The 17,311-nt window shown below is 45.2% G+C and overlaps 1 protein-coding gene across 3 annotated transcripts in view; it reads left to right on the top strand.

Moving 5' to 3' along the window:
- The window catches only part of ZNF565 (zinc finger protein 565), a 37,436-nt gene extending 32,339 nt beyond the window's left edge, over positions 1-5,097 (top strand). For all 3 annotated transcript variants that reach the window (XM_024237019.3, XM_009232491.4, XM_054540231.2), the window contains one exon: positions 3,570-5,097. In XM_024237019.3, coding sequence (XP_024092787.2) covers positions 3,570-4,837 — 1,268 coding nt within the window. In that variant the 3' untranslated portion in view covers positions 4,838-5,097. The remainder of the gene's footprint in view (positions 1-3,569) is intronic.
- The last annotated feature ends 12,214 nt before the right edge of the window (positions 5,098-17,311 follow it).

Below are 17,311 nucleotides of genomic sequence, written 5' to 3'. Positions count from 1 at the left end.
GAATTACTTTCTTGATTATAGTGCTACCCTTCTTAACCCAAAATGATGATTTCTGTTTTTAAAGTCTATTTTTTTTTTTTTTTGAGATGGAGATTCGCTCTTGTTTCCCAGGCCAGAGTGTAATGGCACGATCTTGGCTCACTGCAACCTCCGCCGCCTGGGTTCTAGCAATTCTCTTGCCTCAGCCTCCCGAGTAGCTGGAATTACAGGCATGTGCCACCATGCCCAGATAATTTTGTATTTTTAATAGAGACAGGGTTTCTCCATGTTCGTCAGGCTGATCTCAAACTCCCGACCTCAGGTGATCCGCCCACCTCAGCCTCCCAAAGTGCTGGGATTGCAGGCATGAGTCACCGCACCCGGCCACACCTTTTATTTTCAAACACCTTAGATCTTCATGTCTTAAAGTGTGTTACTTGTTACTACTGTGCACCTAGATTTTGGTATTTTATCCAATCTGACAAATTCTGTCTTGTCTTTTTTTTTGAAACAAGTTCTCGCTCTGTTGCCCAGGCTGGAGTGCAGTGGCACTATTCTCAGCTCACTGAACCTCTGTCCAGGGGCTCAAGCCATCCTCCCACCTCAGCCTTCTGAATACCTGGAAAAACAGGTGCCCGCCACCATGCCCAGCTAATTTTTTGTGTTTTTGGTAGAGATGGGGTTGCACCATGTTGCCCAGTCTGGTCTCGAACTCCTGAGCTCAAGTGACCCACCTGCCTCAGCCTCCTAAAGTGCTGGGATTACAGGCATGAGCCACCACGCCCAGCTGGGTTGGTTTCAGTGGTTAGTGAAAAAGGCAGTATTTCTACCTTTGGGGAAGATTCAGGAACAAGAAAAACAGAACAGCAGATGAGTAAGTAAATGAAAATCTAATTACAACAAATAAAAGTGTTACAAAGACAGAGTACAATAAATGGGAGAAAGGATAAAGGTGTGTGTTTAGGGCTGTCAGGCTGAGAGCTTTCTTGAAAGTGTAAGTTTTTGCCGGGCATGGTGGCTCACGCCTGTAATCCCAATACTTTTAGAAGCCAAGGCGGCTGGATCACATGATGTCAGGAGTTCAAGAGACCAGCCTAGCTAACATGGTGAAACCTTGTCTCTAATAAAAATACAAAAATTAGCCGGGCATGGCACCACATGCCTGTAATCTCAGCTACTCGGGAGACTGAGGCAGGAGAATCGCTTGAACCCCAGAGGCTGAGATTGCAGTGAGCTGAGATCGCACCACTGCACTCCAGCCTGGGAGACAGGGTGAGACCCCATGTCAAATATTAAAAAAAAGACAAGCCAGGCACAGTGGCTCACGCCCATAATCCCAGCACTTTGAGAGGCCGAGGCGGGTGGATTACCTGAGGTCAGGAGTTTGAGACCAGCCTGGCCAACATGGTGAAACCCCATCTCTACTAAAAAAACAAAAATTACCCAGGCATGGTGGCAGGTGCCTATAATCCCAGCTACTCGGGAGGCTGAGGCAGGAGAATCACTTGAACCTGGGAGGCAGAGGTTGCAGTGAGCTGAGATCATGCCACTGCACTCCAGCCTGGGGGACAGAGTGAGACTCTGTCTCAAAAAAAAAAAAAAAAAAAAATAGTGTGAGTTTTCATCTGAGACCTTAAGGATGAGAAAAGCAGCAAAAAGCCCAGGACAGGATTCTTGATAGATGGAAGAACCTGATGAGAGATCTGAGGTGGAAAAGGCCTAGATTTATTTTACATGCTCATAGATGGCTGGTGGTTTTGTACACTGGGAGGAAAGGGGAGAATGTTCAATGTGAAGAGGCCCTGCTCTTGCTGAGACAGAGTGGTGGCAAAAACAAGCAGGGACCTGCTTTGTCAAGAGCCCTGTGAGCCATGGCAGTGAGTTTGTAATTCTTTTTTTTTTTGACACAGTTTTGCTCTGTCACCCAGGCTGGAGTGCAGTGGTGCGATCTCAGCTCACCACAACCTGTGCCTTCCGGATTCAAGTGATTCTCCTGCCTCAGCCTCCCAAGTAGTTAGGATTACAGGCATGTGCCACCATGACCAGCTAATTTTGTATTTTTAGTAGAGACAGGGTTTCTTCATGTTGGTCAGGCTGATCTCAAACACCCGACCTCAGGTGATCCACCCGCCTCAGTCTCCCCAAGTGCTGTGATTAGACGTGAGCCACCGCACCCAGCCTCTTTTTTTTTTTTTTTTTCTGAGATGGACTCTCACTCTGTCTTCCAGGCTGGAGTACAGTAGTGCCATCTTGGCTCACTGCAACCTCCGCCTCCTAGGTTCAAGTGATTCTTGTGTCTCGGTCTCCCAAGTAGCTGGGATTATAGGCACCTGCCACCATGCCTGCTAATTTTTGTATTTTGTAGTAGAGACAGGGTTTCTCCATGTTGGCCAGGCTGGTCTTGAACTCCTGACCTCAAGTGATTCACTTGTCTTGGACTCCCAAAGTGCTGGGATTAAGACATGAGCCACCTCGCCTGGCCTTTGGAATTAATTCTAAATGCACCGAAATGGGAAGGCAGTGAAATGTTTCAGCAGAGATTTTCATTTTGATCGATATCAACTTTATGTGGTGGGAAGTGTTGAAAATATAGATGCCTTATTTACATGAAATGTCCAGAATAGGCGAATTTATAAAGACAGAATTAGTAGCTCTCTGCCAGTAATGGTTGCCAGGGGCCGGAGGGAATAGGGAATGGGGAATGATTGCTTAATGGGTAGGGGGTTTCTATTTGGAGTGATAAAAATGTTCTCAGCCAGGCAAGGTGGCTCACGCCTGTAATCCCAGCACTTTGGGAGGCCAGGGCGGGTGGATTGTTTGAGGTCAGGAGTTCAGGACCAGCCTGGCCAATATGGTGAAACCCCATCTCTACTAAAAATACAAAAATTAGCTGGGTGTTGTAGCGGTGCCTGTAATCCCAGCTACTCAGGAGGCTGAGGCAGGAGAATCACTTGAACCCAGGAGGCGGAGGTTGCGTGAGCCAAGATTGTACCACTGCACTCCAGCCTGGGCGACAGAGCAAGACTCCGTCTCAAAGCAAAAAACAAAAAAACAAATTGAGAACCCCTGGCTTAATTTGTCTTCTTGCTCCCTTCTGGCACCATATGAGCTCTTCACATAGTGTGCTTTCATGTGCTTTTTTGAAATTGCATAATATTTGAGATGTATATAAGCCCTTCACTTTTTATGGTTATTTATTTTTGTCTCCCTGTTCTACTATAGGTTTGTTTTTTTTTTTTTTTTTCTGAAACAGAGTCTTGCTCTGTCGCCCAGGCTGGAGTGCAGTGGCGCAATCTCAGCTCACTGCAACCTCTGCCTCCCAGGTTCAAGTGATTCTCCTGCCTCAACCTCCTGAGTAGCTGGGATTACAGGTGCCTGCCACCATGTCTGGCTAATTTTTGTATTTTTAATAGAGACAGGGTTTCACCGTCTTGGCCAGGTGAACTCCCGACCTTGTGATCCACCCACCTCAGCCTCCCAAAGTGCTGGGATTACAGATGTGAGCCACCGCGCCCAACCTCTACTATAGAATTTTTTATTTCTCATAGAGAAGGATCACAGCTTGTATTTATCTTTTTCTTATTTTTCAGACTTGGAGTCCAGGTGTGAGAAATTTCTACAAAAAGATATTTTTGAAATCGGGGCATTCAACTGGGAGATAATGGAAAGCCTTAAATGCGGTGACCTGGAGGGCTCTGATTTTAGAGCTGACTGGGAATGCAAAGGCCAGTTTGAGAGACAAGTCAATGAAGAGTGCTATTTTAAGCAAGTGAGCATCACCTATGGACATATGCCCACGTTCCAGCATCACACGTCTCACACCGTACGTCAGAGCAGGGAGACTGGTGAGAAACTGATGGAATGTCATGAATGTGGGAAAGCATTTAGCCGTGGCTCACACCTTATTCAACATCAGAAAACTCACACTGGTGAAAAACCCTTCGGATGTAAGGAATGTGGGAAGGCCTTCAGCCGTGCCTCACACCTCGTTCAGCATCAGAGAATTCACACGGGTGAGAAACCTTATGACTGTAAGGACTGTGGGAAGGCCTTTGGTCGTACGTCAGAACTTATTCTACATCAGAGACTTCATACTGGTGTCAAACCTTATGAATGTAAAGAATGTGGGAAGACCTTTAGGCAGCATTCACAGCTGATTCTGCATCAAAGAACTCACACAGGCGAGAAACCCTACGTATGTAAAGACTGTGGCAAGGCTTTCATTCGTGGCTCCCAACTTACTGTGCATCGGAGAATCCACACGGGGGCCAGACCCTATGAGTGTAAAGAATGCGGGAAAGCCTTTAGACAGCACTCACAGCTGACTGTACACCAGCGAATCCACACTGGTGAGAAACCCTACGAGTGTAAGGAATGCGGAAAGGGCTTTATTCACAGCTCAGAAGTTACTCGACATCAAAGAATTCATTCTGGGGAGAAACCCTATGAGTGTAAGGAATGTGGGAAGGCCTTCAGACAGCACGCGCAGCTCACACGACATCAGAGAGTCCATACTGGCGACAGACCCTATGAATGTAAGGACTGCGGGAAGGCATTTAGTCGTAGCTCATACCTCATTCAACATCAAAGAATTCATACAGGTGACAAACCCTACGAATGTAAGGAATGTGGGAAGGCCTTTATTCGTGTTTCACAACTGACTCATCATCAGCGAATTCACACTTGTGAGAAACCCTATGAATGCAGGGAGTGTGGAATGGCCTTTATTCGTAGTTCACAACTTACCGAACATCAGAGAATTCATCCTGGTATCAAACCTTACGAATGTAGAGAGTGTGGGCAGGCATTTATTCTTGGCTCACAACTCATTGAACACTACAGAATTCATACTGGTTAGAAAGCCTCGAGTGTGAGGGATAAAGATAAGCCTTTATGTGGAGTTCACATCTGGCTCAGTACTAGGTAATTTTTAATGTAGTGTAATTAATGTCAGAAAACACCTGTCACTTCCATCATAGAACATCAGAAAACTCACACCCAAAGAAAATTAAATAAATGTGGGAATTCTTTTTGCCTCACTCACTGTTTCCTAAGCATCAGATAATCTATGCTAAAAAAAAAAATGAATATAGAAAAGCTGCTTCTTGCCATTCAAAACATGTTAAATTTCTGACAATTCCTAATACAAAAATGACCCTATTAAAAGATTCTGTGGCCAGGCGTGGTGGCTCATGCCTGTAATCCCAGCACTTTGGGAGGCCAAGGCCAGCAGATCATTTGAGGTCAGGAGTTTGAGACCAGCCTGGCCAATGTGGTGAAACCCCATCTCTACTAAAAATACAAAAATTAGCCAGGCATGGTGGCGGGTGCCTGTAATCCCAGCTACTCAGGAGGCTGAGGCAGGAAAACCGTTTGAACCCAGGAGGCAGAGGTTGCAGCAAGCCGAGATCACACCATTGCATTCCAGCCTGGGTGACAAGGACGAAACTCTCTCAAAAAAAGAAAAAAAGATTCTGGCTGGGCGCAGTGGCTCACACCTGTAATCCCAGCACTCTGGGAGGCCCAGGAGGGCGGATCACAAGGTCAGGAGATCGAGACCATCCTGGCTAACACAGTGAAACCCCGTCTCAACTAAAAAATATAAAAAAATTAGCTGGGCGTAGTGGCGGGCGCCTGTAGTCTCAGCTACTAGGGAGGCTGAGGCAGGAGAATGGCGTGAACCCGGGAGGCGGAGCTTGCAGTGAGCCGAGATCGCACCACTGCACTCCAGCCTGGGCGACAGAGCAAGACTCCGTCTCAAAAAAAAAAAGAAAAAAAAAAAGATTCCATGACTGTGCCTTTCATCATGGCATATACCTTACTTAGCAGTGCTCACTTCGCCTGATTATAGACTACATAGCATTGGGCAAGTTATGCAATCTCTCTGTCCCTCAGTTTACTTTTTTTTTTTTTTTGAGACAAAGTCTAGCTCTGTCACCAGGCTGGAGTGCAGTGGTGCGATCTCAGCTCACTGCAACCTCCGCCTTCCGGGTTCGAGCGATTCTTCTGCCTCAGCCTCCTGAGTAGCTGGGATTACAGGCACGTGCCGCCACACCTAGCTAATTTTTGTATTTTTAGTAGAGACGGGGTTTCACCATGTTGGCCAGGATGGTCTTGATCTCCTGACCTCGTGATCTGCCCACATCGGCCTCCCAGAGTGCTGGGATTACAGGTGTGAGCCACCATGCACGGCCCAGTTTACTTATTTTTAAGTGGTGATTATTATGTCTAACTAATAGAATTTTTATGAGGACTAAATGAAATATTTTATGTAAAACCTTAGGAGTAATACCTATCACACACAAGTGCTCAGTAAATACTAGCTATTGTCATTAATTTTATTATTAGTATCACTGATGAGTTCGTGTGAGAGCCTTATGAATGCATCACATATTCAAAAGTCTTCATAACCAGTTGTTACGATCATTTATTCTGAAAAATAGTGGGATTGCATAATTATTATGAGGCCTTCAATCAAAAGGTTAGAAATTCAGAAGATTAGAAATTAACAGAAGAGTGACTGGGTAAGGTGGCTCACACCTGTAATCCCAGCACTTTGGGAGGCCAAGGCAGGCGGATCACTTGAGGTCAGGAGTTTGAGACCAGCCTGGCCAACATTGTGAAACCCTGACTCTACTAAAAATACAAAAATTAGCCAGGTGGAGTGGTGCATGCCTGTAGTCCCAGCTACTCAGGAGGCTGAGACAGGAGAATTGCTTGAGCCCGGGAGGCGGAGGTTGCAGTGAGCCGAGATTGTGCCACTGCACTCCAGCCTGGGTGCAGACCCTGTCTCAAAAAAAAAAAGAGAACTAGTTTAGGGTAGCCAAAGCTGTACTCCCATTAGAACCTAAGAATTGAAGCTAGCGGCTTTGTTCTCCATGTGTAGATCTCCAGCACCTCATCACTGCCAGTCACATACTAAACATGTTGAATGAATGAGTAGTCAACTCTCAAAGTTAGGAAAAAATTACAATATAAACCAAAATCAGCAGTAAGATTATTAAAAATGAAAACAATGGAAAGACAGATTTCATCTGAAGGTTGTTTGTTTAACAATACAATAAGACTATTTACAAGTGTGATCTAGGGAAAAAATATTATGAATGAGAAGGGGGTAAAGATTTTTTAAAAATAGTTTACTATGCATGACTTTATTCTGTTTTAAAATCTGGAGAGAATATGGATTTTTATAAAAATATCAAAATTGATTCCTAGGATTCCTGTAATCCTAGCACTTTGGGAGGCCGAGGCAGGCACACCACCTGAGATTAGAAGTTCGAGACCAGCCTGGCCAACATGGTGAAACCCCGTCTCTACTAAAAATACAAAAATTAGCTAGGCGTGGTAGTGCACGCCTGTAATCCCAGCTACCTGGGAGGCTCAGACAGGAGAATCACTGGAACCTGGGAGGCGGAGGCTGCAGTGAGGCGGAGGCTGCAGTGAGCCGAGATTGTGCCACTGCACTCCAGTCTGGGTGACAGAGTGAGACCCTGTCTCAAAAAAAAAAAAAAAAAAAAAAAAGTCACTCTGAATAGTTAAAGCACAGTCATAGGATAAAATTGTTAAAGTTACAATTTGTTGTTGTTGGGTTTTTTTGTTTTGTCTGTTTTTTGAGACCGAGTCTCACCCAGGCTGGAGTACAGTGGTTTGATCTCAGCTTACTGCACCCTCCGCCTCCCGGATTCAAGCGATTCTCCTGCCTCAGCCTCCCGAGTAGCTGGGATTACAGACGCCCACCATCACGCCCAGCTAATTTTTGTATTTTTAGTAGAGCCAGGGTTTCACCATGTTGCCCACACTGGTCTCAAACTCCTTGACCTCAAGTGATCTGCCCACCTCAGCCTCCCAAAGGGCTGGGATTAAGGTGTGAGCCACTTCCTGGCCTAAAGTTATAACACGGTACGCAGACATAAGTGAATCTTCATACAATAGCTCTGCCTTTCCCACCCCATTACCTTTTATGGAACAATCACTAACACCAAGTTCTTGTATTTTTACAAAAATCACAAACACCAAGTTTGTGATTTTTAATTTGCATAAGCATGTAATCCCAGCACTTTGGGAGGCCGAGGAAAACAGATCACGTGAGGTCAGGAGTTCGAGACCAGCCTGGCCAACATGGTGAAACCTTGTCTCAGCTAAAAAATACAAAAATTAGCCGGGTATGGTGGCTCATGTCTGTAGTCCTAGCTACTTGGAGGCTGAGGCACGAGAATCACTTGAACCCAGGAGGCAGGGGCTGCAGTGAGCCGATATCCTGCCACTGCACTCCAGCCTGGGCGACAGAGTGGAGACTCCGTCTGAATAATAATTATTATTAATATTTACAAAAGCATAATGTACTCTTTATAAAAATATTTTACACAAATGATAGCAAATTTCAACACATTGCTATTTTTGCTTATGCATACATCTTGAAGATTAGACCATATTGGTACATATATAGCTGCCTTATTTTTTTTAACAACTCCTGAGGATTCCATCATCTGTGTGTTTCATAATTTATTTAACATTATCAATTTTTTTTTTTTTTTTGAGACGGAGTCTCGCTCTGTCACCCAGGTTGGAGTGCAGTGTTGCGATCTCAGCTTACTGCAGCCTCTAGCTCCCAGGTTCAAGTGATTGTCCTGCCTCAGCCTCCCAAGTAGCTGGGACTACAGATGTGTGCCACCATGCCCAGCTAATTTTTGTGTTTTTAGTAGAGACAGGGTTTCACCATGTTGGCCAGGGTGGTCTCGAACTGACCTCAGGTAATCCGCCTACCTCAGCCTCCCAAAGTGCTGAGATTACAGGCGTGAGCCACCTCACACGGCCATTTTTTTTTTTTTCTTTTTGAGACAGAGTCTTACTCTGTTGCCCACACTGGAGTGCAGTGGCATGACCTTGGCTCACTGCAACTTCTGCCTCCTGGATTCAAGAAATTCTGCTGCCTCAGCCTCCTGAGTAGCTGGAATTACAGGCACCTGCTACCACGCCCGGCTAATTTTTGTATTTTTAGTAGCGACAGGGTTTCACCATGTTGGCCAGGCTGGTCTCAAACTCCTGACCTCAAGTGACCCACACACCTTGGCCTCTCAAAAGTGCTGGGATTACAGGCATGAGCCACCGTGCCCAGACTTTCCATTATTTTTTATTCTTTCAAACAATCCCATAATATTTCCCTTGCACATAAATTATTTTGTACATGTGTAATATATCTTTAAGGTAGATTCCTAGAAGTGGAAATGCTAGATAAAAATGTAAATTTTTGGCCGGGCACAGTGGCTCACACCTGAAATCCCAGCACTTTGGGAGGCTGAGGCGGGGGGATCACGAGGTCAAGAGGTAAAGACCATCCTGGCCAACATGGTGAAACCTCATCTCTACTAAAAATACAAAAAATTAGCTAGCAACAGAGCGAGATTCTGTCTCAAAAAAAAAAAAAAAAAAACTAACTTTTTTAAACTTTCTATCATGAAAAAATTTGAACATATACAAAAATACACAGACTCTTATAATGAACTCCAGCGGCCTCATCACCAGCTTCAAGAATTATCAGCTCATGGCCAATCTTGCTTTGTCTGTGTACCCACTTCTCTCATCTCTGTTATTTTTGAATACCAGATATATGATTTCATCCACAGACATTTCATACATATCTTTAAAACACATGACAACATTAGAAAATATTTTCACTCCTTAAAAAAAAAAAAACAGGCCTGGTGCAGTAGCTCATGCCTGTAATCCCAGCACTTTGAGAGGCCGAGGTGGGTGGATCACCTGAGGTCAAGAGCTCGAGACCAGCCTGGCCAATGTGAAACCCCAACTCTACTAAAAATACAAAAATTAGCCAGCCATGGTGGTGGGTGCCTGTAATCCCAGCTACCTGGGAGGCCGAGGCAGGAGAATCCCTTGAACACAAGGCGGAGGTTGCAGTGAGCTGAGATTGCACCATCGCACTCCAGCCTGGGTGACAAGAGTGAAACTGCATCTCAAAAGAAAAAAAAATGATGTTACCACCTTAATGCCATTACATGTATGATAGTGTTCAAATTTTTGTTTCATAAATGTCAGTTTTAGAAAAAATTCCCAGGATCCAAATGATGTCCTCAAATTGCAGTTGATATGTCTCGTATTTCTCTATTATTCTCAATCTATTCTCCTTTACTGGCTTTTTTTGCAACTTCTTGTTTTTGAAGAAACTAGATAATTTGCCTTGTGGACTTGCCTTCTCGAAGTCTGGTTTTTGCTGGCTGCATCTGCATGGTGTAGTTTAACATGCTCCTCTATCCCTAGTATTTCCTGTAAATTAGTAGTTGAGATTGAGAGGACTGGTCAAATTGAGGTTCTTTTTTTGTTAAGATTTATAAGTGGTTAATATTAGGAGCCATAATATTTAGGTGTTGCTCTTTTTGTGATGTTGGCAACCATTGATGTTTAATTGATAAATCTGTTCATTAGAGGTTGCAAAATGGCAATATTTTATTATTCATTCTTTCCTTATTAGCTAGAATATTCTTTGAAGAAAAACTTTCTGGCCTTGTGTGGTGGTTCACACCTGTGATCCCAGCACTTTGGGAGGCTGATGCAGGTGGATCACTTTAGGTCAGGAGTTTGAGACCATCCCGACCAACATGTGAAACCCCGTCTCTACTAAAAATACAAAATTAGCTGGGCATGGTGGCGCATGCCTGTAATCCCAGCTACTTGGGAGGCTGAGGCAGGAGGATCGCTTGAACCTGGGAGGCAGAGGTTGCAGTGAGCCGAGATCGTGCCATTGCACTCTAGCCTGGGCAACGAGTGAAACTCCATCTCAAAAAAAAAAAAAAAAACTTTCCTTCAGCTACTATTTAGTAACCAATGATAAAGTAAAGAAACACAGGAGGCTGGGCGTTTTGGCTCACCCCTGTAATCCTAGCACTTAGGGAGGCCAAGGTGGGCGGATTGCATGAGCTCAGGAGTTCAAGACCACCCTGGGCAACATGGCCATCTCAACTAAAATACAAAAACTTAGCCAGGCTTGGGGGTGTGCGCCGGTAGTCCCAGCTACTCAGGAGGCTGAGTCAGGAGAATTACTTGAACCTGGGAGGCGGAGGTTGCAGTGAGCCGAAATCGCGCCACTGCACTCCAGCCTGGGCGACAGAGTGAGACTCTGTCTCAAAAAAAAAAAAAAAAAAAAAAAAAAAAAAGGAAAAAGGAAAAGAAAAGAATTGCAGGATAAATGCTTCCTTCTCTTTACTGGTTTTCATAATAATGAGTTGAGGTCAGTCAGGGTGGCTCATGCCTGTAATCTCAGCACTTTGAGAGGCCAAGGCAGGCAGATTACTTGAGGTCAGGAGTTCGAGACCAACCTGGCCAAAATGGTGAAATACTATCTCTAGTAAAAATACAAAAATTAGCCAGGTGTGGTGGTGCATGCCTGTAATCCTAGCTACTCGGGAGGCTGAGGCAGGAGAATTGCCTGAACCCAGGAGGCGGAGGTTGCAGTGAGCCGAGATCGCACCACTGCACTCCAACCTGGGTAACAAGTGTGAAACTCTGTCTCAGAAATAATAACAATAATGAATTGGCTCCCCCAGCATTCTGCCATGGTAGCTGATGCATTTAGATGCAGGTATGTGCGTGTGCGTGTGTGTGTGTGTGATGTTTAATGTGTTTCAATCCATTTAAGTTGCACCCTCAGTGATGCTCAAATGCCTCCATGTTAGGTGTGGAAGAGCCTCTTCCAGTTGGCTCCTGTGTCCTTTTGCTATGACCCAGTCGTCTTTGATCATTTGCCCCCTGTGTGCCACCACAAGATGTTCCAAGCTCATCTTGTTCATTTCCTGTCTCTCACCTTTAAGTCGCCATTTTCCAAGGAGCCCTCTTCTTTCCTTTTGGTGTTTTGGTACTTTCCCAAATGGTATTTGGAAACCACAATCAGGTTGTTAGGAGTGCTTCCTGCTCCTGGTTGGCCATTTTTAAGATGTGTATGCATTTTAAGCCATTCTATAGACATTGCTCAAGTGCCTTCAGGAAGATTATGCACCTGTGCATCTACCTACAGTAGAAGAGATCCCAAAGCCACGCTCATCCAATCCTGGAGAATCATTTATTTTGAACATAGACCATTGAATAGGTGAAAAATGGAAAAGTGACTTTTGTCTACATTTGCATTCGTTCAATAATGATTAAATTACCATTTGTTCACATATTTGTTGACCATTGGAATTGATTTTAGCACAGTGCCTAAAACATAGTAGGTGCTCAATAAATATTTGTTAATTGAATAAATTACTTGTATGTTCATATCCTCTGTTCATTTAATATGGGGAGGGGTCATATTTTTCTTAAAAGAGCTATTTTTGAAAGGATTACATGTGTATAAAGTTCCTAGCACCATGCCTGATGCATGCATTGCCATTTGTGTCTCTGGTGGGTGGCTTTTTTTTTTTCTACTTTAAAAGAGAAGGGGCCGGGTGCGTTGACTCACACCTGTAATCCCAGCACTTTGGGAGGCCAAGGTGGGCAGATCACCTGAGGTCAGGAGTTCAAGACCAGCCTGGCCAACATGGTAAAAACCCTGTCTCTACTAAAAATTCAAAATTAGCAGGGCGTGGTGGTGTGTGCCTGTAATCCTAGCTTCTTGGGAGGCTGAGGCAAGAGAATCGCTTGAACCTGGGAGGCAGAGGTTACAGTGAGCCGAGATGGCAGCACTGCACTCCAGCCTGGGTGACAGAGCAAGACTCCGTCTAAAAAAAAGAGAGAATAATAAGGAGGTCAGGTGCAGTGTCTCATTCCTATAATCCCAGCACTTTGGGAGGGGCCAGTGAAAGGATCGCTTGAGGCCAGGAGTTGAAACCAAGCTGGGCAACACAGCAAGACACTATCTCCAAAAAAATTAAAAATTGGCCAGGTGTAATGGCACACCTGTAGTCCCAGCTACTCAGGAGGCTGAGGAGGGAGGATCACTTGAGCCCAGGAGTTCGAAGCTGCTGTGAGCTGTGATCCTGCCTCTTGTACTCCAACCTGGGCAACAGAGTGAGACCCTGCCTCAAAAAAATAAAACAAAAAACAAAAGAAAAAAAGAAAAGGAGAGAAAGAAATAAGGACAAGGAATTTGGCCAGGTGTGATGGCTTACGTCTGTAATGCCAGCACTTTGGGAGGCTGAGGCAGGCAGATAGCTTGAGCCCAGGAGTTCAAGACCAGCATGGGTAACACAGCAAAACCTTGTCTCTACAAAAAATACAAAAATTAGCCAGACGTGCTGGCATGCACCCGTAGTCCCAGCTACTCAGGAGGCTGAGGCGGGAGGACTGCTTGAAACCAGAAGGCTGAGATTGCACCACTGTACTCCAGCCTGGGCAATAGACCAAGACCGTGTCTCAAAAAAAAAAAAAAAAAATGATGTGTATGTGCAGCTCTGCTTCTGCAAGAAGGGCCTAGACTCACCACCGCTTGAGAAGAGAATGGCCACTTCCTGGGGTGTAACCTTTTCGTGCTGGAGGTAACCTGTGTTTGCAGCAGGCTGGGTTTAAGAGTATCTTCCTGTCTTCCATGCATTCCATCGAGGTCAGAGCCAGGGCCTTGTATGGAATTCTGTTGGATGCAGAAAGCACTGGAACTTAAATCTATGTTTACACTTTTGTGCAGAAAACACCAGAACAGCTTCCAATTCTGGAAGGGACATTTTTGGTTCAGTGAAGCCAGGACTTTCTGCTTTGATCATTCAACCTAAGCAGCGGGCTGAGACTGTTCAAGGACTCTGAGAGGTGGCCAAAGACTCAATCCCCTGAAGTGACTGGAACAGACCCCAGTGGTCCTGAAGGCAACTGAAAGCAATGATAGACCTGTGCTTACTGCCAGAATGGAAGAGCCAGACTCTGTTCTTTGAGGTAAGGGAGAGCTTCAAGAAATCACATTTGGGACAGATGCGGTGGCTCACATCACTAATCCCAGCACTTTGGGAGGCTGAGCCAGGCAGATCACCTGAGGTCAGGAGTTTGAGACCAGCCGGCCAACATGGCAAAACCCTGTCTCTACTAAAAACAAAAATTAGCCGAGTGTGATGACACACACCTGTAATTCCAGCTACTCAGGATGCTAAAGCACAAGAATTGCTTGACCCAGGAGGCAGAGATTGCAGTGAGCCAAGATCGAAACACCGTGCTCCAGCCTGGGTAATGGAGTGAGACTGTCTAAAAAAAAAAAAAAAAAGAAGTCACATTTGACCAGGCACAGTGGCTCACCTCAGCACTTTGGGAGGCCAAGACAGGAGGATCACTTGAGCCTGGGAGTTTAAGACCAGCTTGGGCAACACAGTGAGACCCCCATCTCTACAAAAATAAAAATAAAAAGATTAGCTAGGCATGGTGATGTGCACCTGTAGTCCAAGTTACTAGGGAGGCTGAGGTGGAAAGATCACTTGAGCCTGGACATCAAGGCTACAGTGAGCTATTATCGCACCACTGAACTCCAGCCTGGGGAACAGAGCAAAACCCTGTCTCGGAAAAAAAAAAAAAAAAAAGTCCTCCTGCCTCAGCCTCCTGAGCGGCTGGGACTATCGTGATGTGCCACTATGCCTGGAACAGTATTTCTTGATACTGATTTGAACAAATAATCAAATGATATATTTATGTTTTGAACAAACAAAAAATATATATGACCCAATGGAAAAAAATGGGTATTGAACCCCGACTAGATATTTAGTTGTATTAAGGAATTCATGTTAATTGTTTAGGTGTGATATGGAGTTGTCTCTTAGAGATAGAATTTGAAGTATTCATGGATGAAAGGATATGATGATGCCGTGGCTTTGATTTAAAAATCCATTGGGGGAAAAGGTGGGTGGGGTGTAGATGAGGCAAGTTTGCTGAGGCTCGGTGATAGGTACAGGGGGTTCATTATTCTACTTGCTGTGTTTTTGTGTGTTTGACATTTCCCATGATTACGAACTGAAATATATTTCCTGAGCATCTACTGTGTGTCAGGCACTGTTCCAGACACTGGAGATCAGCAGGGAACAATACTGAAAAACTCCACACATTCATGTAGCTGAGATGCTGGCAGGATCATAATAACTAACCTTTTTTTTAATTTTTAATTTTTTTTTGAGACAGAGTCTCGCTCTTTCACCCAGGCCGGAGTGCAGTGGCATGATCTCGGCTCACTGCAAGCTCCGCCTCCCGGGTTCACGCCATTCTCCTGCCTCAGCCCCCCAAGTAGCTGGGACTACAGGCACCGGCCACCACGCCCGGCTAATTTTTTGTATTTTTAGTAGAGACGGGGTTTCACCATGTTAGCCAGAATGGTCTCGATCTCCTGACCTCGTGATCCACCTGCCTCAGCCTCCCAAAGTGCTGGGATTACAGGCGTGAGCCACCGCGCCCAGCCTTATTTTTTATTTTTGAGACAGGGTCACATTCTGTCACCCAGGGTGGAGTGCAGTGGTGCAATCCTGGCTCACTACAACCTCTGCCTCTCAGGCTCAAGTGATTCCCCCACCTCAGCCTTTCCCAGTAGCTGGGACCACAGGCATGGGCCACCATGCCCAGCTAATTTTTTAATTTTTATTTTTGTTGAGAAGGGATCTCACTATGTTCCCTAGGCTGGTCTCCAATTCTTGGGCTTCAGTGGTCCTCTTATCTCAGCCTCCCAAAATGTTGGGATTACAGATGTGAGCCACGGCACCTGGCCAGGAACAAATTATCCTTTTACTACTGGGAAAGGCTGGGCATGTTTTGGGGGGTGTTCTTGTTGTTGTTGGTCATGTATGTGTGGGTTGTTTGCTTTTGTATATACATGAACTTTTCCCAGAAAGATACACAAGAAACAAGTAAGTGGCCGGGCGCGGTGGCTCACGCCTATAATCCCAGCACTTCGGGAGGCCGAGGCGGGTGGATAACCTGAGGTCAGGAGTTCGAGACCAGCCTGACTAACATGGTAAAACTTCCTTCTCTACTAAAAATACAAAAAAAGAAAAAAAAAAAGCCGAGTGTGGTGGTGCACGCCTGTAATCCCAGCTGCTCAGGAGGCTGAGGCAGAAGAATCGCTTGAACCCGGGAGGCGGAGGTTGCAGTGAGCCGAGATCGCACCACTGCACTCCAGCCTGGGCAACAGAGCGAGAATCCGTCTCAAAAAAGAAAAAGAAAAAAGAAAAAAAGAAATAACATAGAATAGTTCCCCTGGAAAGAAACCTAGAGTCCCCAGGGAGAGGAAGATCCTGTTTATCCTCATGAATTTTAAATCATGTGACTTTATCATCTGTTCAGCAACTGGGAGAATAAAAGCTAAAAATTTTGAAAAGCAAGTTCTAAAATACCAAGAATGGTTAGAGTATGGGAAGGTCCATTTGGAAAGGGCGGTTGTTTCTGTGCCTGCCACAAGATGGCAGCAGAGCGGCACCAAAGTCCGCCCGAGGGCGGGTCCCGTTCCCACCCACAACCCGCAACTCCTGCGGTCTTCCCACCCGCTGTGTGATTGTGGCAGGGCTGAACCATCCAAACATTCTTCACTCGCAGAAACTGAGATAATAAATACCTATTGTTCTGACCTGCGTGGCCGGGCACCGTGGCTCATGCCTGTAATCCCAGCACTTTGAGAAGGTGAGGCTGACGGATCACCTGAATTCAGGAGTTCGGGACCAGCCTGGCCAGCATGGCAAAATCCCATCTCTACTAAAAATACAAAAATTAGCAGGGTGTGGTGGCGGGCGCCTGTAATCCCAGCTAGTCGGGAGTCTGAGGCAGGAGAATCGCTTGAATCCGGGAGGCGGAGGTTGCAGTGAGCCAAGATCGTGCCTCTGCACTCCAGCCTGGGCGACAGAATGAGACTCCCTCTCAAGAGAAAGTCAGTTGAACTGCTACATTTGGGGGTAAAATTTGTTACTTAGCAATAGATAGCTAATACACTATACATTATACCATTCCACCAAAAAAAAAAAAAAAAAAGAATATGTGTTTATGTGTTTCTAAAACATAAGGACTCTTTTTTTTTTTTTTTTTTTTTTTTTTTTGAGACACAGTTTCACTCTGTCACCCAGGCTGGAGTGAGACCTTGTCTTGAAAAAAAAAAAAAAAGGCATAAATTTTAAAATATTTGTTTATATCAAGATCCAAGTAAGACCCCTATATTGAGATCCGTTGGTATGTAAATTCTGTTTTTATTTAGTTAGTTAGTTATTTATTTTGAGATGGAGTCTTATCCAGGCTGGAGTGCAGTGGCTCGATCTCACCTCACTGCAACCGCCGCCTCCCAGGTTCAAGCGATTCTCCTACCTCAGCCTCCTGAGTAGCTAGGGTTATAGGCACCTGCCACCATGCCCGGCTAATATTTTTGTATTTTTAGTAGAGACGAGATTTTACCATGTTGGCC

Source organism: Pongo abelii, chromosome 20 (assembly GCF_028885655.2).
Source record: "Pongo abelii isolate AG06213 chromosome 20, NHGRI_mPonAbe1-v2.0_pri, whole genome shotgun sequence".
Taxonomy (NCBI): domain Eukaryota; kingdom Metazoa; phylum Chordata; class Mammalia; order Primates; family Hominidae; genus Pongo; species Pongo abelii.
The sequence above is the reverse complement of the archived record's forward strand: the minus strand, read 5'-3'. Positions and strand labels throughout refer to the sequence as shown.